This window comes from Arvicanthis niloticus, chromosome 8 (assembly GCF_011762505.2).
Source record: "Arvicanthis niloticus isolate mArvNil1 chromosome 8, mArvNil1.pat.X, whole genome shotgun sequence".
In the NCBI taxonomy this organism is placed as follows: Eukaryota; Metazoa; Chordata; class Mammalia; order Rodentia; family Muridae; genus Arvicanthis; species Arvicanthis niloticus.
The window spans coordinates 11,320,861-11,346,215 of NC_047665.1; the positions used below are offsets into that span (position 1 = coordinate 11,320,861).

A 25,355-nucleotide genomic window follows, 5' to 3' on the forward strand; every position below is an offset into this window, starting at 1 on the left:
GGCACAATGTGTGGACCCACCAGCTTTAAAAGTCTGTGGCCCTTACACACACATCCATGGATGGATGGCCAAGTGTTGATGTGTGTGCATGCAAAGCTCTGAAATTGAGGTTGTTCAGAGGCATTGCATTCTTTGGCATGTGTGTGCATGTGCATGTGCGTGTGTGCACATGTGTGTGTGCATGTATTTATGTGTACATATTTCTATGTGTGCATGTAAAAAGTTGACACTGCATGTTGTCCTCAGCTGCTTTCTACTTGGTTTTCTAAGATGGCAGTGTAAGACCTGGAATGTGACAAACATGTTGGGTAAGACTGGATGGCCAGTGAGCTGTAGTGATCTGCTTCTCCCTCCCCAGAGCTGGCGCTGCAGACGTGTGCTGGTGCACTGCCTCTTTACACAGGCGCTGGGGGCTAACCTCAGGTTCTCACTGTGCTCTCTCTAGACCATGCTTGGATTAAACTTGCAACTTGACACAGCCTAGGGTCACCTGAGAAGGGACTCTCCATGGAGAGATTTCCAAGATCAAATTAGCCCATGGGCAAGGTGACACTGGAGCTGGGGACATATCAACATGTACATGTAATTACAGATATGTATACACAGGTTCATGTGTGTGTGTGCAGAGTGCATTTGCATGCATGTCTGTATATGCATGTTTGTACATGCATGTGTATATGTGTTCCTGTGTACACATGCATAAGATGCTTGTCCATGCACACATAAAGATGTATGTCTGATTATATGTAGTGCATGCATGTGTGCCTACTCATAACTCCCCTTAGAATGAGAGGAGCTCAGGGCTTGGGACATTTACACCCTCACATTCTCTGCCCTGATGCTTTCATGTTGTCTTCATAGACCGTGCCAAAGCTCGCCCATACTCCCAGGCCACTTCTGGGTCTCCTTGTACCACTTTCTATTAGGTTTGAGTTGGGCTGTCAGTCCTCAGCCCATGAATCCTAGACACAGATGTTCCTCCAACGAGACCGGGCTTCCTCCAATGTGAGCTCTGGAGACTCCATTCCCACCCAAATGGATATGACTGAGGACTCAATATTTCACAAGCAGGTTGCACTTACAAAGATGCTGGTCAACTCTGGTCAAGGGTCTGTCCCATCATCTCCTGTCTGCATCCATAAAAGTCATCCCAAGACTAATAGTAGATCTTTATTTAAAAATAATTTCTGAAATAACAAGGACACACTGTGTGCTGCTCCAGGTGGGAGTATTCCAAGAGACAGACAACCCAGGGCTTCCCTCTGCAGGGAACAATGCAATCACAGGCCTGGCATCCCTGTGGAGTCACTGTCTGGCACACAAAGCAGGTCTGGGTACAGGGAGGACATGTTCCAGTGCACACAGAGACAGGTTTTTATGAATGGCCGGCTTGGGTGTTTACTGGAGAGACATTCGGTTCTGCGTGAGGTATGTGGAGTTTGCAGTCAGTGAGATGTGGCTAGGCAGCTCGGGTGCTCCTTATACTCTCTGGCAAAGGGTCATAGGTCAAGGCACACAGTGAGCCCAGCTGCCAGGCAGAAGGGGCTCGGAGCATCAGGCAGCTTGTGAAGAGACCTAGTCAAGGACAGATGCCTGTGAAGGACCTTGGCTAGTTTCCAACCTTGAGAATTTAGTGTGCATTCATAGTCTAAATCCTCCAGGGAGGATCCTCTCGCCCTCCGCCCTCCTCTGTGGCCCCAGGGGAGAGAATTAATCTTGACAGCAAGACACAGTTTTTACCAGATGAGAGCCCTGGACAATGGCCACATATGACTTCTGAGCATAGAAACCTGTTTTGGCCTTCTGGAGGGAGGCAACGCCTGTGCCTCCATTCTGCTCAGTCATATCCAGACAATGGTCAGTCCTAACCCCCTGGAAAGGAAAGGCAGTGCTGGAGAGGTCAGAAAGAAGACAGAGGCCTCCACAGGGTTGTCACACATGCACCCTGACCTTCAAGGTGGCCTTTTTGTAGCCCTACCCTGGGGACAGGGGAAGGCAGGCCAGGAGTTCAGCAGAGATCTTGTTGCTCAGAGCAGACGGTCCTGTCTCCATAACCCACACAGTGGCCCTTCCTCTCCTGACTAAATCTACAGGTGGCCTAACCCATGGGGACTTCCTCACCAAGGCTGTATTCTGCAGGCCTGCTCAACTAATTCAACATATAGGGTTCCCCCCAGCTCCTTAACAGGATGACTGACCTACTAGCACGATTCCAAGACATGCTGATAGCTTCTAAATACTTCCTAACCACGCCCTAAGTCTAGTGCCGCCATGTCAAAGGCAGTGGTTCTCAACCTGTGGGGTGTGCCCTCTTTGGGGATGCATATCACATATCCTGCATACCAGATATTTACATATCTAATATCCTGCATATCAGATATTTACACTACGCATAATAGTAGCAAAATTGCAGTTATGAAGTAGCAACAAAATAACTTGATGGGTGGGAGTCACTGCCACAGGAGGAACTGTACTGAAGGGTCTCAGCATTAGGAAGGTTGAGAACCACTGGTCTAAAGAGAGGCACCTATTTCACTGTCTCTGTTCATTGAACCCACTCACCGCCAGCACCATTCACATCCCTGGCTGTGTATGTCACAGTGTCTCGGAGGAGAAGATGAGACGCTCTCATCTGTACATTTCCCTAGACCTAGATGGAAGGCTATGCAGCCTTTGTAATTTTTTTAGATCCTCAGCAAAAGTGCCATGAACGGGTGACATTTGGTGTCTGATCAGGAATTAGCCACGCCTTAGCCAAGGCTAGGAGGATAGAGGGGGATTCTCAGCTCATGTGTCCTCAGCTCAAAGTCGCACTTAGCAAGGCTTATTCGTGGGGAAGATCACGTCTCTGCTTTTATTGTGAATTAAAATTCCATTCAGAAACTCATCTTGAGATGGTCTTGGTCACCATGCCGCCATCTGCTCTAGTGTGAATGTGTCCCCTCAGGGCTCGTGTGCTGAACTACCTAGGTTCACTGGCATGGCGTTTGGAGACGTGACCTCTGGAGGATGGTCAAGATGAGGCAAGGTCCGGAGGGGGGCTCTGAGACGGTATCAGGGGCTCATAAGAGGAGGACAGACCTGAGATGGTTCATCCACTCTCTCAGGATATCTCACTGTGTAACATTCAGGAAGGTCCCTGCCTGGCACTGCACCTCGCTGATGGCGGTTCCAACCTTCGGAGAAGAAGGATGTACAGCTAAGAGATACATTTCTTTTCTTTGTACATCCTCCTATCTAGGTGTTCAGTTATAGCAACAGAAAATGGATGGATCCTCTTGTGGTTTGAATGTGAAATGCCCCTCCCCCGCCAAGGCTCATGTATTTGAACACTTGGTCGCCAGCTGTTGGCATTCACTGTCTGAGAGGCCTGTGGAACATTTGAGAGGTGGGGCCCTGATGGAGGAAGTGGACACCAAGGGTGGGCTTTGTGGCCTTATAACCTGGTCCTACTTCCTGCTTATCCTTTGCTTCCTGAGTGTGGATGCAACGTAACTTTCCAGCTTCTTGTTCATGCCACCAAGCCGTTCCTGCCCGTTGCAACATCTCTTCCTCCATGATGGCCTATGCCCTCGAACTGTGAGCCCAAATAAGCCTTTCCTCCCTAAGTTGCTGGTCGGGTGTTCTGTGGCAGCAACAAGGAGTCCTGGATGCATTCTCTCCACAGAGGGGAGGAAGTCTGACCCATGCCTGATGCACTCTGCTCAATTGCAGGGGATCATGGGAGCCCACCTTTCCCCAGCAGCCTCCATGCAGAGTGTTATCCACACCTCCTCCTGCAAGCACACAACAGCGGACTTCAAGTCATCCTGCAGGGATGTGGACTCCAGGGGCGTGTAAGCCGAGTCAGCATCTTAGCATCTCATCCACGTGATATTTCTGTCTCAGGGCCGAGAGCAAAAAAAAATGGTGTCCAGGCTTGCCATTTTCCTTAACCGCCTTCCAGCCTGCCGACTGCACCAGTGAGGTTTGTCTTTATGTCCTTTGCTGAAGTGGTACAGCACTTTTTTTTTTTTTCTGATCTGCAGGGGGACACAAAAATCCTGGACCTGGAGGATGCCAAGAGAAATCTGGAATCGGGTCTCAAATGTGACCCATAACGAAAACCACACAGATGGAAATAAAAAGCCAGATAGTCAAATCCACAGGCCCCGAAGTCTTGCTGCTTGCCTGTCTCTTGGGACCAGAACTGTTGTGAGGGTGAGTCCTAGCTTTGCTTGGTTAGCTCTTACTCCATGCAGAGGGAGATGAAACTCTGAGAGCCACTCATCTGAATGAATTTCCTGTGATCGCTCAAGAATCCAAGGTGTGCACGGACGGGCACCCAAGCTGCTAGTTAACCACATCGTAGTAGTAATTGCGAAGCCGCAGTTCCACGGCTGTGAATCCTGGCCGGTTCTCTACACTGAAGGAAGGAGAGAGATGTGTTAGTGTTGGTCAGTAGGCTTGTGGAAACAGGATTAAGTCACAGTGCCCCCTGGTGGTGCTGAATGCAGGTCATTGTGTCCCGGCCCCAGCGTGGTCAGAAATGTCTCTTCCTGCTCTAAACCTACAGAACTCAAGCCTGCCATTTTATAGCACTGAGGATCCATGTTCTTGTGAGCTGGAATAGTTTTGCACTATCCCACAGAATGTCTTCTGTGTCTGAAGACACCTAATTTGCCCCTGTGCTATGGATGCACAGATGTTTGACTGAATCTCTCTGTGTACTTTCATAAGTGTGTGTGCACATGTGTTTGGAGGTGTGATTTAAGTGTGTGCAGAGGCCAGACGACAACCTTGGTGTCCTTCCTCAGACATAATCTACCTTGGTTTTTTGAATTGGTTTTTCGGTTGCCTGGAACTTGTCAAGTAGGCGAGGCTGGCTGACCAGAAAGCATCTGGGATCTTCCTGTCCCCATCTTCCTTGCTGGTGCTGGGACCACAAGCACTTGCCGCTATGCCTGGCACAGTTTACATGGGTTCTGGGGACTGAACTCAGGTCCCTAGAGCTACATACCAAGCACTTTACCAATAAAGCCATCTCCTTAGTCCCTTGGCTCAAAATCTTAAGAGGAAAACATGGGCACAGCGGTAGTACACCCTACCCACTTTCAAGGAGAGGGGGCGTTGGTTTGTGTTCTTGCTAGAACTCACAGATCTCTGTGGCCATGGTCTGGGTCAAGACCCAATCCTGTGCACCCTAAGTCTCTGCCCAGCAAGTCTGAGCTGTCAGCAAGTTAAATGCCGAGGTGAGCAAGGCATGAAAGGACTGGACTGCAGCTGCTGGTTTGTGCCTGAAGTCTGCCTGCCTAGAGGACTGGTCTGCAGCTGCTGAATCGTGTTTGGTGTTTGCTACGGGACCGAACTGCTGCCCAAGAGGATCGAGCTCACTCCCAAAGAACTATTGCTGAACAGATCCACTTCCCCCATATCCTAGTAATTTTTCTCTCCCACTACCTCTGCTGGGTGGTGGGCTAGAGGAGAGGTTGAACCCTTATTTAAAGTTAGTTTCAAAAACTTCATGCCCACACTCAATCTCAGCTTTCTAACATTGAGTACGGCACTAGCACCAGACAGCTTTCTCACAGTGGTTGGGATCCTCCCCACAGGTACGGCAGAGCATGCTCACAACGAATTCAATCTCTCACCATGTGCACTGACCTTCTCAGGGGATGCTGGAGAGGCAAAACACACTATACCTAAGAATAGGGATGGGGCTTCTGACCCTGTGGGCTGAGCAGTTGTGAGTGTGGCACGCGCCAACCCTGTGTCACTATCTGGGGACTTCCAGTACTGAGTTGTCTGTGGGCTGGCAGGAGCCTCTAGCTTCTGCCCTAGTTTGCTTATGTATGCTTTATGACATTCCCACAGTTACAAAATGCATACCTGCATTCATGCATCCCTGCCATGAAGCGGCATGATTGGATAGTAACACAGTCAATCTCTGTCTCACCTCCTGTCATCATTTATGTAGAAGGCGGCACATTCTTGATGCATCAAGAGAACTCATGCTTCATTTTTATACCCAGAGTGATGGCTAAAACCAGGCATCCACCTTGGTACCCTCTAGGTGTATGTCTCTGACTCCAGTTCTTGGTAGATACATTCCCAGTAACCCCGACTAGTGATCTCCACCCAAAAAAAGCTACAGATGCAACCGTCTACTTGCTATGATATGACTAACTGCCTTTTTAGCTTCTAATGCATAACTTGCTTATACAGATACTTGAATATTGTTTTGAGTTGCTTTAACCAATTAACTTGGCAGAACAGACTGATTTTTGGTTACCTGTTTAGATATTGAAGGTCTTCCTGTGGTTTTCCTCTTAAAAAAAAAATCAAAAAACCAAAAAACCAAAAAGCCAAAAACAACAACAAACCCTTCCTCATAGCCCTCCTTCACAGCAATTACAAAAACGTGCTCAGAGATTGTTCATTCTGCTTGCAGATATTTGATAAGTCTTTTAATTATAATGGAATCGAGTCTGTGCTCTCTTCCCAGGGGTCACAAATTCCATAACAGCAGCTGTGCTTGGTTTTAACTGTCACCTCCACACAGTCTGGAACCACTTGAGAAGAGAATTGTCTTGATTGTGTTATTTGTGTGAAGACCCAGGCCATCATGGGTTGCCATTGGACCAGGAAATCCTGGACTTTCTAAGAAAGAAGAAAGAGAACTGGGCACTGGAAGTGTGTGTGCGATCTTTTCTCTCAGCTTTCTGATGTGTTTGTGACCGAGGTTTAAGTTTCCACTGCCCTGACTTTCCTGTGATCATGGACTGTAACCTGGAGTAATCCTTCCCCACTACATTATATTTTGGCCATGGCATTTTATCACAGAGACAGAAGTGAAGCTAGGTCAGCAGCCACACCACCTACTTCTAGAACCTTCAGGTCAATGGTGGGAGGGGTGGGCACTCACTCGTAAGTCCAGCACAAGTTCATCAGGTCGTACATCTCTCTCGGACATCCTGGAGGGCACCCCATCCGCTCTCCTTTCTCCAGCATGGCGGTCACTTCGCTTCCTTTCATCCCCTAAGATGTGAAAATGCACATAAGCTTTCAAAATATACATATAAGACTGCCTCACCCTCGGATGCACTGGGACACAGACACAGGCTGTTTGATTTTAAGTGACAGAAGTCACAGGACTAGGGGCCCTTCCTCTGGAATCCTAGAGTCAGGCATGGCTACCCAGTAAGAAGGATTGGCTGTGTAGGGGAGAGAGGAGGCTTTGGAGTTTGTTTTGATTCCTCATGTAGGGAATGAGCTTTGTGGGAAGCTTCATTTGTGACAATCCATTGAGTGACACCCTAGGATCTGCCTACACCCAGGAAACACACACACACACACACACACACACACACACACACGATAGTTCAGTCTGCAAAGTGTTTACCTTGCAAGCACAAGGACCTGAGTTCAATCCCCCAAACCCATGTAAAAAGACAAGAGTGGTATTGAAAGTCTGTAAGCTCAGTGCTGGGTTATAGACAGACAGATCCCTGGGGCTTCCTGGCTAGCCAGCCGGCCTATTGGATGAGCTCAGGCTAATGAAGAGACTATCTCAAAAATGCAAGGTGGATAGTCCCTGAGGAAGAATGCCCAAGGATGATATCTGGTCTACACAGACACACACATGCACATGCACATACACAGGTGTGTACATACATGGTAACAACTACTCGATGCTGTCAGTATCACTATTTCTATTTAACTCTCAGAAAGGATGATCCGGGGCTGTGTCTGGTGCATGTGTGTGTAGCACACAGTGAGCATGTGTTCACTTAGTATCACAATGTCATTTCCACAAGTGAGTGCAAGCTTAGGTTAGGTTGCACCAACCGCCCATTGTTAGAAGGTGATGAGAGACCCCAAGGCATCCCCAGATTCCAGCCGTTCAGGTTCTTGTGGCAATAAACCTATGCTGAATGACAGTTTCCTAAATCCAAGAGGCTGAGACACAAAACACACAGCTAAGCATGGCTCACTCTGTATGGCTTCTGTCCATAGGAGAACGCTTCCCACATCAGGACTCCGAAGCTCCAGACGTCACTCTTACTGGAGAACTTGTAGTAGTTGATGCATTCGGGGGCGTACCACTTCACGGGCCACTTCCCATGGGTCTGGGCCTGGAAGCAGAATGGACATTCCATGTTAAATCAGGTGTGCACACGCCGATGCACAAAGGAGCTGGGTTTAAGGAATGGAACAGGAAAAAACCTCTGCTGAAATTCACAATGTCAACTCAATGAAAAGGACTCAGAAAAATCTCTCAAGGATACATCATTTCTGGGGCCAAGGAAGTGGCTCAGTTAGTGGTGACTTCATTCAACACGCATAAAGCCCCCAGTGGTTCTCAGCCTGTGGGTTGTGACCCCTTTGGGGTCATATATCAGATATCCTGCATATGAGATATTTGCAATATAATCCATAACAGTGGCAAAATTACAGTTATGAAGTAGCAATAAAATAATTTTATGGTTGGGGGGTCACCACCACATGAGGAACTGTATTAACAGGTCATAGCATTAGGAAGACTGAGAACCACTGGATAACCCAATCATGGTGGTGTATGCCTATAACCCAGCACTCAGGAGATAGATGCCAACCTGGGCTGCATGAAATCCCATCTAACAAAAGAAAAATCAACTTGGTCAATTTCTATTTTTCAAAGTAAGTTGGTGCAAGCATTCAGGGCCAGCAAGCTGGTTCAGTGGGTAAGGTGCCTGCTGTCAAGGCTGAAGTTCAGAGTTCAATTCTTCCATATACATGGTAGATGGAAAAAATCAACTTCTGTAAGAAGTTGATCTTCTGGTCTCTATTAGTACACTTCGGCACACATGCCTATATACTCAGAGCAAGATAAGCAAATGTAAAACAAAACAAACAAAAAACAACAACAACAACAAAAAACCAACATAGGATGCTAGTCTGAACAAGACTCCAGTTGAGAAATATTACAGTATTTTTGGTTTTTGTCTCTTGATTGACAGAATCAATCTTAAGACTACTTTCCCCCAAGGTTACTAGTGAGTTTTCTATCATAATAAAAATACAGAGAGCACACATTTATCTTTCCCTGTCTTTATACCCTGCAACCTTGACTATGCACTAAGCTGTCCCCTCACCCTGCTCGGTGAGTCTGACTGAGCTGTCCTACCTTGTAGTAGTTTTCATCAGCACGAAGAGCTTTGGAAAGACCAAAATCACTGATCTTGGCATAGTGCTGGGTGACCAGAAGCACGTTCCTTGCAGCCAGATCTCTGTGCACAAAATTGCACTCTTCCAAATACTTCATCCCCATGGAAACCTGGTGAACCAGCTCTATGATGTTCTTATCCTTGATGTGCCTAGAATCACATGATGTCATTACCAAGAGTGGATGGTGGCCATTCCAAACACTCAACCATGTTCCGTGTGTACACAGAAGAGGGGTCCACTCATTCTTTCTTTTTCAATAATAGGGCAGACTGGGAAGAGGACTCGGGGCAAGAACACTTGCTGCACGTACAACCTGAGGACTTAAGTTTTGATCCCCAGAAGCCACGTGAGAAAGTTGAGCATGGTCACATGCACTGTAAAACCAGCACTGGGAGGGGGTGGAGACAGGAAGGTCTGGAGACTCGCTGGCTACCAGCATAGCCAAAACCACACCAAACCAAACCACACCACACCACACCAAACCACACCACACCATACCACACCACACCACACCACACCACACCACACCAAACCACACCACACCACACCACACCACACCACACCAAACCAAACCAAACCACACCACACCAAACCAAACCAAACCAGCAGGACTTCCTGTTTAGTGGGAGACCCCTTTTTTCTTTTTTTGGACAGGGTCTCACTATGTAGCCTTAACTAGCCTGGAATGCTCTATGTAAATCAGACTGGCCTCAAACTCACAGAGATCCACCAAACTAGGCCCTTTGGTGTTGGGATTAAAGACGTGTGCTACCACACCTGGCTGTGTGTCAAGGGAATAAAGCAGAAAGTGACAGAGAAGAGCACACAGTGTCCTCTCCTGCCCTCTACACGTATGCACAGGCATGTATACCCTTGCACATGTGCATATACATACATATACTATACACACAGGTATGCAAAAAACACGGGTGTGGCAGGTAATCTTGCTGACACACAGCCGTTCCAGACTGAACATCACTCTCCTATGCTTGGTGTGCTTCATTTTCAGACATGCTTTGAGATGGACAAAAACTCATAGAGCTACGGAAAACACTTTTGGTAAAGTGCTCATCCTGCAAGCAAGAGGAGTTCGATGTCCAGCGTCCATGTACAGTTAAAGCCAGGCACGGTGGCCCGTGCTTGTAATCCCAAAGTTGGCGAAGTGAAATAGGTAGATTTTTGGTGTTCCCTGCCCAAGCAGCCTAGCTAAACTGATGAGCTAGGGCCAGTGAGGGACCTCTGTCTCAAAGGAAGCAGATGGTATTCCAGGGATGGGTGTTGCTTTAGCATGACCTATGACCTCCACCTGCTGCACCTGCACACATTCTCGTACTCACACATGTGTACTGGAAATGATAAAGAAAAGCTGAACAAAATGAACCCTGGCTCAGAGGAATTCAGTTACTCTGTTGACAGCAGCATTAGAGCAGCTGTGCCTGGACCGCTGATAACCAGAATCAATGAACTGCCTCTGCCCCTTCAGATGCAGGCAGGCCAGAGGTCAGCCAATTGTTGAGCTCCAGTGTTAGTGAGAGCCCTTGTCTCATGAAATACGGCGGAGAGCTAATGAGATAGTTCAGTGGTTAAGAACAGGTACTGCTCTTGCAGGGGACCTGAGTTTGGTTCCCAGCACCTATGTTGGGAGGCTCACAAGTGCTGTAACTCCAGCTCCAAGAGATCTGACGTACTCTTCTAGGCTCTATGAGCATCTGCGCACACTCATACCAACATACACATAAATAACATCATTAAGCTGGAGACTGATAGAGGATAGAAGGTGATAGCCAAATAATGACCTCTGACCTCCATGTGTATACATTCACACAGGTGCACACCCTCAAAGACGTACACAGAGAGACACAGAGAGACAGAGACACAGAGAGACAGAAGGAGGAGGGGGAGAGAGCTTCCCCTTAGAAATCAGACCCCAGCCTGGCCCAAAGGTAGGGGGTGAGGGGGTCCCCACACAGTTCCCGTGCTCCAGGGCACCTGTTCTGCTGCAGGTACTTGTTGAGGGGCCCCAGCTCCGCCATCTCCATCACCAGCATCCACGACTCCGCCTCACAGATTCCGATCATGCGCACAATGTAGGGGTTGTCCAGCTGCTGCATGACGTTGGCCTCTGCCAGCAGCTCGTCCTTCAGAGCCGGGTCGTTGGCCTCGTTCTTCAGGATTTTCACTGCCACTGTCTTCACAACTCTGTAACACAGATTGTCACTTGTGAGAAACTTTCCAAACTGCCTAGAGGTTCTCTTCTCTGTGGTCACAGCAGAACGGGCATGGGCGGAGGGGAATGATGCTAGCACACCCGCTGTCCAATGAGAATCTTTTAAAGCCATTAAAAAAACAAACAAAAAATAAACAACAACAACAACAAAACCCAAAAAACAGTTACAGGCTGGGGAGACAGCCCAGTGTATAAAGTGCTTGCATGCAAGACTGAGGACCAGAGTTTGGATCCCCAGAACCCACAGAAAGTTGGATACAATAGCATATATATAATTGCAGTGCTTCTGGGGAAAGACGAGAGGCAGAGAAGGGAGAGTCTATGGATACTGTGGGGTTGGCAGTGAACCCCTAGAGACAATTTGAAACAAGGTGAAAAATAAGAGGTGACATCCAAGGTTGTCACACACATGGACACACACACACACACACACACACACACACACGTCTAAATAAATGTCTAGTACTATTTTTCTTCTTGTGAAAATTTTATCATAGGCGTAAATTTTCAAATCACACATAGCTAATGTTTGTTCTTTCATTTAAACCACAGTTTACTAGAATACTTTCAAGAGTTCAGCACGACTCATGTGATCCATGTTTTTTGAGAAAATAAAAAAGATCTGTATTTCCAAAACATGTTGAGGCTTGCTTAAAAGTAACAAAGTCCGGTGGGAGAAGTGTTTCTTTCCCTTTAACTCTGAGCTTTAACAATACGTGTGTGTCAGGCTGGGCACGGTGATGCTACTGTGAATCCCAGTGCCTCAGAGGTGGAGACATGAGGCTCATTAGTTGAAGGTCATCTTTAACTTCCTGTGACTATAACACCTGCTATATCCATCTGATCAGCTATGCCTTTTGCAACAAAGAAGCAAGACCAGCTTCAACTACTGGTGCTCTCCCATATAAGGAAGGGGTGGAGATGGTCACTGGACGGTCACCCGGATTCCTGGAACTCCCTCTAGCACCCCCAGATAATCATCTGTGTGAGATTCTATCCTAACTGAACATAGATGCATGGTCTTGGGAGGTGCTGGAGCATAAGACTGTGAAAGTTAACAGGAGTCTGAGAGGGGGTGTCTAGGGGACTCTACATCCTGGAGAGGCCACCACTCAAACTGAGGCCAGACTTCTCAGTGGCGCAGCTCCTGTAAGTAACCCCGCACATGTGCTCTGACGTAAGCCCAGTCACTGGTTTCCTAAATTGGACTTCAGGAATTGTTCTCTCGTTTGTGGTCGGTGCTCTGTAGATATTCATGTAGCAGGATATTCCCTGCCCCTCCCACTAGATTTGCAATAAAGCTCAGTGATTGGTCAGTATAAAAAGTAGGTGGGGTGAGGAGCTGGGAGGAGAAAAGGAGAGGAGGGGGAGGAGAAGGAGGGAGGCTAGCAATCATGGAGGAGGACGGATGCCTCAAGAGCAGTCCTAGGTAACAATTTATATCTAAAGGTTAGTATTGGGTAACAATCCTAAGTGTGTGGGCATCTTGTTAATTGAGCATTTCTAAATATATAAATCCATTGGATAACCATTAAGCTTTAAGAGTCTCATTTCTACCGGGTACCATGGGCATAGTGGGAATGGTCTGAGCTCAGCAGAGCATTTCAGGGCAGCGTGGTGAATTGGCAGAGCCAGCCACCACGATGGCATCTCGTGGGTGCCAGGGCTGGTGTTTCTAGATAGCTGGAACCACAGTCCAGAGCCAGAGCAGCGAGAAAATGGGGCTGCCTGGGAACTAGCCAGATGGGCGCCATTTTCTAAATATCTCCCGTTATATATTCATGTCTCCTAGAAAAAGCTTCTACAGTAGCGAGTCGCCTAATCTACTGTTTGCAACTGGGGGCTTTTCCACCATAGCCCAGAATAATAACTGAGATTTTTTCTTTATGAACAAATGCCTGGGCCATAAACTTGGGTTTGCTCCCGCTATCCTGTAACTCAATTATTCCGTTTAATCTAGTCTAAGTCTGCCATAAGGCTAGTTACCTCTCCTCGGTTTTATGTGACTACCTTCCTCAGAGTTTGGAGTGACTCTCTTTCTGCGTCTGGTTCTATCCCAGAGTTCCTCTTTCCCTATTGGGACTCCCACCTCCTATTTACTGGCTCAGCTAAGGGCCATCAGCTTTTATTGACAGGTGATGTTTTTATACAGTACACAAGGGATTCTCTCTACACCTGTTCTACACCTGTTTTTGTTTTTTTTTTTTTCCCTCGAGACAGGATTTCTCTGTGTAGCCCTGACTGTCCTGGAACTCACTCTGTAGACCAAGCTGGCCTCGAACACAGAAATCCGCCTGCCTCTGCCTCCCAAGTGCTGGGATTAAAGTCGTGCGCCACCACCGCCCGGCTCACTTGTTCTTTTATAGACAGAGGAACTATGCCCCACTACCTGTGACCAAGGGTACTGAACAGCAATGGAGAATGGTCTTAGCTGAGGAAAGCCCCTGAATTGTGAAATAGTAAAACAGCTTCAATAAAATTCACCATACATTTGTGACACACATACAGCTTGCTATAATGTCATGTGATTAATGTGTATATGCATAAAGGAAAACAAAGTTCCTTTATGATATTGAAAATGAGCTTCTGGGCCAAGAATTTTAAAAAAATACATTGTTTTACATTTTTCTTTTTGAGACAGGGTCTTATGCAATCCACTGCGGCTTTCAACTTGCTATACAGTAGCAAATAACTTTAAACTTCTGATCCTCCTGTCTCTACCTCTGGGGTGCTGGGGATCACAGGTGTGTATCCAATATGCCCAATTTGAAGCACACACACACTGTTCAAGCTCAGAGTGAAAGAGAAAGAAACACTTCCCTCCCATTGGGCTTTGTTACTTTTAGGCAAGTCTCAACATGTTTAGAAAATATCGATTTTTTTCATTCTCTGACAAAAAAACATTACATGGGTCGTGCTGAACTCCTGAAAGCATTCTAACAAACTGTGGCTCAGATGAAAGGACAAATATTAACTATGTATGCTTTGAAAAATTACCTGTGATAAAATTTTCACAAGCATGAGAAGTTGTTTCTCTTGCTGAACCTTTAAACTGGAGAATAAAAACAACTAATCAGAAAAGAGGCTGTGAGGGGCTGGGTAGGTGAAGGTATACCCTGACAAGCTTAATGACCAGAGTTTGATCCCCAAACCACCAAACACACACATACACACACACACACACACACACACACACACACACACACGCCTAATAAATAGACTAGGTCAAATAACAGAATAAATGGGACACACACAGGAAATTCCACAGAGCTAGTGTGGTGATCTAGAATGCAGCCTGTGGTCTGACAGGAGGATTTAGATATTATCTGCACCCCAGGAGCCTCTCTGGATCCTCCCAGGAACACGAGAGGCTCCATTCTGTCATCCCTAGCCACCTACTTTGGCTTTCATAGTTGGGTCTATCATTACATCTGGGGTGTGAGGCAGGAATCTAAATGAAGAAGTTTTAAAAGGTCTCTTGATTTCTCTAAACATTTAAAAAAGAAAATAACCATGTCTTCTAGAAAAACAGAAGAGAAAGAAGATGCCCCACTAATTCTAAGAGCCTACCATTGTTCCGATTCCTGAATGTTTGTTTACGAGAGCCCAGGAAGAGACTATGAAACTCCCATCTTCCAAGCACTGTGCTCTTTTACAGGTAAGAGAGTAAGGCTCCATTATGGGAACTGTAAGAAAGCAACTGACCAATAGCTTCATGTGGTGGTTTGAAAGAGAAAAGCCTCTGTAGGCTTGTATATTTGAAGGCTTGGACCCTAGTTTAATAGAACTGTTTTGAGAATGATTAGGAGGTGTGTCCTTGTTGGAAGAGGCCTGTGACTGAGAGCTTTGAGATTTCTTGCTCTCTGTTTCCAACATACAAATAAGATATAAACTCAGCTACTGCTCCAATGCTATGTCTTCTGGATGCCACAATGTTCATGGACTCACCCTCTGAAACTAAACAAGCCCCAATTAAATGCTTCCTTTTATAAGTTCCCTTGATCATGGTGTCTCTTCACAGCAACAAAACAGTAATTAGGACACTTCATGAGCACAGATATGAAATACTCATGGGTTATATTCAGTTGTTTATGAAAAGAGATGTACTGGACAGGCAGAGGAGGGAGACAGTCTGCTCTGGGAAGCAGCATCCCGGTGACGGGCACACGGGGAGTGCCCCGTGAGCTTAGAGCAAACAATGCCAGTGATAGAACAGATGATCTTTGAAAATGCCACAGCTGAATGCCGTACAGCCATTGTCCCTCGTAAGAACAAGAGGCTACAAGATTGGCTGAGGGCCTGCTGTGGCCCGGGGTGGGAAGCTGTTTGTGCTTATTCCACAGGTGAAAACAATTCAATTTGGGTCCCTACTCGGCTGGTGCAGATTGTGAAGAAGGAAGCCAGATTGCAAGATGATGACCCTGATTCTCCTGACACTGATGTTCGATTTGGCGATAAATATACCACTGTGGGACATAATTAGATCTTGGCCTGTTCCCAAGCCAGTACATTCAAATGCTGCAGTACCACCATTGTTCACAGCTATTGAGTGTTACTTAGTTGCCCTGGCCTCAGGCGCATCAGCCGACAGCCTGAGTTATACAATGCTACAAGTTTTCCATTAAATTTTACACTTGGTTTTGTGGCAAAAAAACTTTACAGCATAAAGGTAATCTACTTGGTGTTGATTTTAGATAGAGAAAAGATACAACATGTGTCTTTTAAGGTTTACAGTTTAAATTTAAGGTTTAAAGTTAAGGTCAAAATCACACAGTTCAGGACTAGCCAAGCCTCAGAGAACAGGCCGGAGGGAGGTTACATTTACATTTGAATTAAGACAATGCAGACTTAGCTGCAGAAGCCCAGGTGCTAAGCATTCTCTTTTGTCCTGGGTCTTTACAACCTGGTCCTAGAAATGTGCTTACCGGAATTCGTCTTTTGTCCTCATTGTTTCTTGTGAAAAGAGGGATAAATCTAAGACCCAAAGACTTTACAACAGTCTGTGGGCTAAAAGTTATGATTATGCTGGAGAAATTAAAATTATGTCTACTTCCCTCCATGAGTATAACTACCTGCTGATAAAATATGGTTCAAATTGTTCTAATTCCTTTATATTCAAAGTTGTTAAAAATGAGATGCTTTAGATTCCTCTAATATATGTAACAATTATTAGAGAATAAGGTTGGCTTTTATCCGATATTCTCATTGGACAAAAAAAAAAGATTGGTTATTAAATTAATCCAAAATAAAGTTCAAATTTAAGATTTATACAGCCTAACTTGCCTACTCCAGCTGCCATTTCAGTAAATGCTTATATAAAAGATGTTTTATACCTTCCCTTTACATTTCTGGTAAAGGTGAAAGGTTTACAGATAATAAATTTATTCATAATTTTTAAGAGCCCATGAAGCGATATTTGTTAAAAATAATTGCTTCAGAAAATGGTTAATTGTTTTACATTTTATATATATAAATATTGTTGTTGCTTTAATACAAAAATTAAGAGGTTAAATCTTTTGGTGTGTATTATTCATTGTGTGATACTTTATTAGTGGATTTCTCTAAAAAAGTTTTTTCTGCAAGCCATTGCTCCAATATAACGAGCTTTAAAAAACTTTGGAGTACTTGTTACTCCAAAAAAGGATTCAAAGACAGTGTCTTTCAATATTTGAGACAAGTTGGGGCTAGAGAAATGGCTCAGCCGTTAAAGGCTAGACTTTTAAAATATAAAAGCTGAACTCCCAGCAACCACATGGTGGCTCACAACCATTTGTGGTGGGGATCTAACACCATCTTCTGGCTTGTGAGTGTACATGCAAAAGAAAATGTTTAATCTTGATTTACTCTTAGTGATTTTTAAAGGTTGTTAAGAGATATTAGTTGGCTAAAACCTCATCTTAAGCTTACCATAGGAGGATTTAAACCTCTGTTTGATATTTTCAAAGGGATGTAAGTCCTAAATTAAATCATATGTGTATTTTCTTGAGTTTATCCTGCTTCAACACAATTAAATTATGTGTTGTAGCCACTGTTTAGAATGTTAAAAAGGGTGTATCTGCCTTTGTCTTGTTGAATGGTGTGCTTCATGAAGTGCAGAATGTTTCGGCTATATGATCTAATATCTCTAGCCATTTGAATAACATTAAAATTAATAAGGTGTTTAAGAATGCATCTACACAACCGGTGTCGGTGTGTGTGGACCCTCCATTTTTCTTTATGTTATTCAACTTTCAGAATAATTCTGATATCTTGGATTGTAAGAATGTTACATGCCTTTTAGCACAATGCTGGAATGGATCACTAGACCTAGCCATGGTTAATCAAGTTACAGCAGCTACTGTTGTTAATCAAATTTCAGAAAAGACCTCTAAGGCTTTGACCATTTTATAGAAAGTGGATGCATATCAGGCATCCTGTTGGTCAATCAGAGAGTTGATTTGCTCCAAGCCCATGTGGAGCAGCTCACAGATGTGGTTCAAATGAGCTGTGTGTCAGCAACCCCACATCCAGGTATTACACCTCTGAGATTTGTGAATGATACATTTGTTCAAAGCCATAATCTTTCTGCTTATTTAAAAGGAAAGTGGACTGGGAAGTTGGACCAGGTGCAACAGCAATTGCAGTTCTGGATTTCGAGCCTTGATGGAGCACAGATGGACCCTGTTTCCCTTGGCGATTTTACTTCTTGAATTTCTTCTGCCTTTTCCTTCTTTCTTAAAGGGTGGGGATAGGCCTGTTTGGTACAGCCCTATGTTGTGGATTGGTGTTCATGATGATTGGTCTGTAAGCTCAGAGCCCAACAAAAACGTGACAAGGTCGCTAGCGCCCAAGCACTCGTAGCCTTGGAGCAAAGATCTCCCCCTGAAATTTGACTATCTAGGCTAAGAAAGTAGCCGATGACTGAGACCCTCAGTCGATGCATCCCAAGGGTTCAGCCCATTGCACTGGGTCGATGAGAGGTCTAAGTCCAGCCAGCCCTTGCCTAAATAGCTGTGGTACCTGAATAGTAGGTTGACAGCCCTTGCACTCCTGGGAGCTATACTCCATTGCACAGGGACGGGTGTCAATTCCTCTTTACATCCCCTTAGCTCTTGCACCCAGAGGACTTGTTTCCATTGCACCTGGTAGGGTAAGGGAGAATCTTCGGACTGTAAGCTCTTGATCGCTTATTCCCCCAAGATGGAGTTTGCTTGATCGGGCTTCAGTTCGAATCTTGATTGGTGCTGCGCTTAATAGGCAAAAGGCTGTTTCATATTAATAATTTAAACAGGGGGAGATGTAAGAAGCCGTGGTCAGTGGTGATATATTCATCATCATCGTGTCCTCTACATTAGTAAACAAGTAACTGCGCAGGTGCAAAAAGGCAAAAGCGGCCAAAAGTCACTGCCCATCCCGGGGCGTATTATGGGTAATGAGTGAACAGCCAATCAGAAGTGAATACGTCACTCTAGGGTGTATTTAAGCTGTGCCTCTTCCTGTCTTTGGCCCTTCCGCGCCTTTCTACTTCTGCTGTTACAAGTAAAGCCTCGCTGTAGTGATACCCGAATTCTGCCTCTCATGTTTCTCTTCCACGGGTGAAAAGGGGACACGGGAGGCGTGCGGAACATGTTCAGATATAAACCATACCCAAGGGAATGCTGGGCCCTCTCTATCTGTAACCAGGCACAAGGCTCCTGGGAAGTTATAAAACCCTACTCAACAACTCCTAGATAATGCACTAAGAGGACGAATACACCAAGGATAAAGATTAGACATGGTTTTCTTTGAAAAGTCTCATTATTGGACTAAGGAGGCAGCTCAGTCTCTAAAGGGCTTGCTATGAAATCATGAAGACTGGGGTTCAGACCCCAAGACCTCAGATGTAAAAAGATGTTTATAGTACACAGTTACAATCACAGCATCAGGGAGGCAGAGACAAGTGGATTCCTGTGGTTCTCTGGCCAGTTTCCATAGCCTTATCGGTAAACTCCAGATCCCAGGGAGTGAGAGACCCTGCCTCAAAAAGCAGAGTGGATGGGTCCTGAGGGATTATTATTATTATTATTATCATTATTATTGTTTCTAAGTGCATTTGTACCTACACAAATGCATACTCACAACCCACATACACTTGTGAACACATCTGAACATATACACTTACCAACAAACGCATACATGTATGTACACACACAGATCTGGCATTCATAAATGATATATTTCTGTATTAAAGAATATCTAGGTAAACTGCTGCTGGTCACAAGTGAATGTAGTAGTGTTGCTGGTTGTCACATCTCTGTGTAAGTTCAGTTTTAGTTCATATATAAGATCAAAACATGGAAAATGCTACATGATGCCACATGTTACCATCAAACTACTAAGAGTACCAAAAACACTTAGTATTTACATACAAAACACCTGAGAATACATGACTAAGACTTGACACAGAAAGCTAAACAAGTCTGCTGAGAGAAATCTGAAAGACATTCAAGAATGAGATACAGGAGGGAATGGGCTGAGTGTACAAACAGAAAGTCTCAATGGTAAAAAGACATTGCAAGACATTGCTTTGTCTCACAATGGTTTTGGTAGAACCTAGTTCTCAACTCTCTAAATTCTGCAGTTGAAATTGTATATAAATTCATGTTAACTAACCATATCAATTCATATTAATTAATCAAGAAATTAAAATACAATAAACTAAAGCAAATCATGAAAGGTTATGTCTAGATACCCAAAAAAGCAATATTTAGATTTTCAAAGGATTTATATTTAATGACTTATCTAAGTGTGTGAGTATGTGCCTGTCGAGTGCAGGTACCCTTAGAGTCCAGAAGAGGGAGCAGAACTCTTGGAAGTGAAGTTACAGGCAGCTATGAACCATCTAATATAAGTGCTGGGAGCTGAATTTGGGTCCTCTAGAATAGCAATATGTTCTATTAACCCCCTGAGCCATCTCTCTATCCCTTAACATTCAACCTTAAAAGTGACTGTGATTCACATGCATATATTTAAACTGAGTGTCATGACCTCTATGTGTGTGCATGGAAGGTGAGGAACCTGAAACAAAAAATTCACACACATATAAAGACCCAATAAATGCCTACACCAAGGTTAGTCACTGAATAGTTGTGTTCTGGAGGTATAATATGTTTTTATTTTCTTATGAATTTGCCTACTTCTATTTAGTTATTTTCCATATTATACTATGTACTAAAACAAACATTTCAATACTATCACTACAGTTAGCATACACAAAGGATGGTTTTATTATAAATGAGTCAGAAATGAAGGCTACAGATGGCTCAGTTGGTAAAAGAACTTGCTGCCAAACTGATGACCTGAGTTTAATCCCCAGAACCCATGTGAGGAGGAGAGAACCAATTGATGTGTCCTCTGACCACATGAGTGCTGTGACATGTGTGCGTGTGCAAGTGCATGCACCTGTGTGTGTGTGTGTGTGTGTGTGTGTGTGTGTGTGTGAGCGCACACAAACACTATAGAAAATAAATGAAGAATTACTGTATCGGAAATGAATAAATATGCTAGTGCAAAAGTCCTTAGGCATGTACTTGATTATCAATGTCTTGGATTAAATGAGCATTCTAGGTGCGTTCTGAGAAGGTTCCAGAATGCACTCTCGCACTGAGGATGACTACAGTGTAATGGAGCAATGGTGCTTACTTTTTCATTTGGTAGTATCCCTTTTTCACAGTCCCGAAGTTACCAGAGCCCAGTTCATTGTCCTCCAGGGTCAGCAGGCTTCTGTCCAGGTAGACTTCTTTGGGTCTGATCTCTTCAGGGTCAGCATAAGGGCTCTCATACACCTCTGTGTCCATGGGTAGGGCTTCTCTCTGAAGGCCTGCAATGTAGTCAGGGAACAGATGACTCCAGTCTGGAGTTCTGTAAAATAGTACCCCTTGCCACCCTGCCCTCCACTCCTTCAGTCTTATGGGTCAGTTGCATGCAGCCAAGAATCGAAGCAAGGGAAGAGACAAGATGGGTCTTCTACACCAATAGTAATGGTGGATAAAACCTCCCTTAGGCTCTAAGCCAGCTGTGGCAGTCTCCTATTGAGAGGTGGCACCGGTGATAACATGTTCCTTGTTTGCTTTTCATAACTGAACCAACAGAGCTCAAGAAAGATGATGCATGTGCTTTCCAAGGCTTGGCAAAGCCAACGTGCTTAATCTCTGAGATGCTAAGGATGGAGTTCCACCGCTCTGAGGCTCACATGAGAAAGGCCATGAACTCAGCACGTAGCCGGCAATGATGCTGCTGGTGTGTGCAACACCATGCCTCGCTTCTGCAGGGCTGGGGATGAAACCCTGGGCTCCGTGCATGCTGGACAAGCACCCTAGGTGAGCCACGCCTCCAGCTACAAGGTATAAATTGAATGAGAGGAAACTGACTCTTGTTGCTTTAAGCCTTTGTTTGGAGGCGACTGATAGCATAAACAAACCCCAAGGTTATTAATAAAAAGATAAGATGCAGATACTCATGAACCCAAGAAAGGCACCCAAAAGACCCGTTTCTGGGAACAAGTCACCTGTGTCCTCCTGCACTGTGTTCCCTGTGGTCTCCCAGTCACCACAGCTCCCTGAACAAATCTAGAAGATTCTGTGAGTTATTTTACCTACTGTCAAAACCACCCAGAGGTCATTGTCATCCTTTGGCAACGTCCTCTTCCAAGAAAGGCAACCAGAGTCCACGGAACATGATGGACAGGCAGCATGATACTGCCAATGTCTTGTTGGGGGTTTCTTTGCTCGTTTGCTTGCATGCTTGCTTGTTTAAATTGTAAAAGGCCATTTTTACTAGACAGGACTGCTTGCTTTATGGATAGGTGATATCTTCTGCCTGAGTCTGGATATCACCACTGTTCAGTGCAAATTTGGAATGGCGCTAGGAATTTGTAAGCCGCCTCTACACACTGGCAAGCATCTGTGCACCCTGCTCAAATGTTTATTGAGTAAACCGGCATTTCTCACCTCTTTCTGGGCCCCAGGGTCCTCCTGTTGTCTCATAGGGGTTGAAGGACACAGTACTCTCTGGACGGCTCGCTTGGGGTGGGGCAGGCTGAAGCACACAGATGAGAAGATGTTATTTTCTATCCTGATGCTACTATGTTCAGATGTTCACAGATAACTTATGACAAGAAGACAGAGGATTAGGAAGACATCAGAAAGGTTCATCTCATTCTTCAGGCAAGCTGTTTGGACCTGAGAAGGCTAGACAGACTCATGGCTTACAACTCCCACCCCTGACATGGCCTTAGAGAGGGAGGGAGAGCATCTGTTTTGTCCATCCCAGGAGAACTTCCTTCCAGTTATGTGCCCTTCATACCTCCCAGAAGATGGCAGGATCTCGCAAGCTAGCTCCCCTGGGTTCATTTCTGCTTTCAACTTGCCCTTCTTCGTCTGATGTCATGTGGAAGTTATTTAAAAAGTAAAGTCAAACCATGTCCACCCGTCTTGCCTTCCATATAGATTTAGATGCAAGGCATTGCTACCACAAGGTAGCCCAGGCCAACTAGCTGCAAGTCCCAAAGAGGAAGCCTGCATCCTGCCGCACCCTGACCCCATGCATTGCGGTCATTATGATAAGGACCATCCATGATAATGGCAGCTGGCACATGCCCTGTCAAAGAGACTTCTCTCTGCCTGCCTGAAGGAAGAGAGCTCTTCTGTTTTTTTCCTGTGGCTGGCCACTAAGGCACACAGACCCTTACCACAGAGACTCCTCATTCAATATCAATGTGCTTCATGAAGTAGCAGAGGGGACAAACCTCCTTATAGTATTAAGGATTTTCTATTTGAAACATTTTTTCCTTTCCATCTTTACTCACAAATTAAAGCAAGGTGGTGGCTATTAAACCTGTCTCACAGGCAAATGGCTGTCCAGCTCTGCCCAGTCTCTCCTCCCGTTTCTGTCTTGTCTTGAGTATCTACTTACCCTATCAGAATCCACACATTGCCATGAAGTAGTGAGAATGCCAGATTTAAGGAGAAGCGTAAAGAAACAAGAGACATCCAGCTAACATTACACAGTCACTGTCTTAAAGCACACATCAAAATCCCACCTGCCTCACTGACATGACAATCCCACCCATCCACATTTAGCAGCAGGGTCGTGCTTGGTCATTATGACTCGTTGGCTTCAGGTGTTTACCATGAGTTAGAGACTGCAAGGCTCATGGAAAAGACCTCTTTCAGCGAAGCCAAAGGACATCTGGTCTCAGATGTCACAGCATCCATATTCTTATGGTTTCTCTCAACACTCCTGCAGGATCATGTGGTAGAATTAACCATGCCAACAGAGCAGAAGTTATGCGGACTTAGGCATTAAATTAAAGCTTAGTAGCTGTGCCACACTGGTAATGGGCGCTAAGGAGAAACACACAACACAGACCTGTGAAAGGATGGAGGATGGATGCAGAGTGGGTGAATGGGTGTGTGTAGGTACTGACAGATCCATAGATGGATGTATGGGTATGCGGACAGGTATGTAGATGGATGGATAAACTGATGACTGAGTGGATAGATAGATAAATGGATGGATGGTTGAATCAATGAGTTGGTGGATGGGTGGATATATGGGTAGATGGTTGAACAGGTCAATTGATGAAAATAACCTTTCAGATGACAGAGATGTGAAATATAAACTTACATGGTTTAAAATGAATTCTCTCTTTAGTCTTTGCACTCAGGAAGGGAACTAAGTACAGATGATCTCTTGCAAGTCAACCTCTTAAACATTTACACAGGACTTCAGTCGAGTTGGGTGTTGCTTGCATGCCCTGCCCAAGAAGAGTTCCCCTAGTTTATACTTGATCATTGCTACCACTATCTAGCTAGTCTTCAGATGTCTCTTCTGGTTAGCGTGACTACCATGTTAAGTCTTTCAATTTTTCTCTGCCCACAAGAAAGTTCTGAGATCCCCAAGACAATCTCTGATCCATCATGGAGTTAAAGGATACCCCAGGATAGGAAAGACAGGCATAACCCTTCTTGTGATACAAGAGCGCCTGCCCTCTGCCACTCAGGGCCCCAAACGGGGGCTTTATGCAGTCTTTCTGGAATGTTCTCCAGAGCAAGGGGACTTCAAAAGGCTTGCAATAATATACCAGCACTCACTATTTCCTAACAAAACCTCTTGGAATATTTTTAAAGCTGAGTTGAGGGTCTTAGGAAATAAATTTTAAAAAATGGCAGGATATCAAAAGCACGCAGGGATCAGTGAGGTAGGGCCCCGAGCATCCGAGCTCCTGGATGGAGTTCACACCCAGGTAGACAAGTGCTACCCCTATGTCTAGCTGACAGACAAAGGAACAGATTGGGCATCTCCTTGGGAACCAGGATTCTTCTTTCAGTGGATGTGACTCAGGGCTTCATTCCCATGCCACCCAACAGAAAGCACCCTATGAGATGAAGCATTTACAATCCAGACAGAACCCCTGAGACCCAAGAGATACATGACCTTTTTCATTTGGATGCCTCAGCCCTAGGACCCACCACCTCCTGTCTCATGCACAAGTGGAGACCTAGGGGACTGGGGTAATAATGGCACCTCGCGTGAGTGTCCTGTAGGTGGAATGGGTGGTTTTGCATTGTAATAGTTACCAGAGAAGCAGCCGTCTGCTTTATGGTGTAGAGGAAGATACAAGGCCTCACTTCCAGCTTTCCCACAGCACTTGGGAACAGGCCCTGGCTGGGTTCACTGTCACCACTAAAAGCTCTGGAAGCAAAGACTTGGTTGAAAGATGAATGGAGGGAAATGTCAACTGTAGTGAGAAGCATTACTGGTAGACAGCGCTGGCCATTGGTCTCTCTACTTTGTACTTGGTGGTCTGCCCCTTCCCTGGCATCGTCTGTTCTACTGAGAACAGAGCTGTAAAGGAAGTGCTGACAGCTTCACCCTTAACTTTCCACCTATGCACGACTTCTAGTTACCTCTAGATGGCGCC

At 45.2% G+C, this 25,355-nt stretch overlaps 1 protein-coding gene and 1 long non-coding RNA gene across 6 annotated transcripts in view; one reads left to right on the forward strand and one right to left on the reverse strand.

The window, feature by feature from the left end:
• Window positions 1-1,150: 1,150 nt before the first annotated feature.
• The window catches only part of Syk (spleen associated tyrosine kinase), a 76,297-nt gene continuing 52,092 nt past the window's right edge, over window positions 1,151-25,355 (reverse strand). For all 5 annotated transcript variants that reach the window (XM_076939025.1, XM_076939023.1, XM_034511108.2 and 2 more), the window contains 7 exons: window positions 22,381-22,468; window positions 21,074-21,251; window positions 11,176-11,385; window positions 9,146-9,335; window positions 7,974-8,114; window positions 6,905-7,017; window positions 1,151-4,405 (listed from right to left, as the gene is read on the reverse strand). In XM_076939025.1, coding sequence (XP_076795140.1) covers window positions 4,333-4,405; window positions 6,905-7,017; window positions 7,974-8,114; window positions 9,146-9,335; window positions 11,176-11,385; window positions 21,074-21,251; window positions 22,381-22,468 — 993 coding nt within the window. In that variant the 3' untranslated portion in view covers window positions 1,151-4,332. The remainder of the gene's footprint in view (window positions 4,406-6,904; window positions 7,018-7,973; window positions 8,115-9,145; window positions 9,336-11,175; window positions 11,386-21,073; window positions 21,252-22,380; window positions 22,469-25,355) is intronic.
• LOC143443255 (uncharacterized) lies at window positions 12,151-18,959 on the forward strand. The gene is made up of 3 exons (XR_013112059.1): window positions 12,151-12,562; window positions 14,938-15,071; window positions 17,993-18,959. It is a non-coding gene; the product is annotated as an uncharacterized LOC143443255 (long non-coding RNA).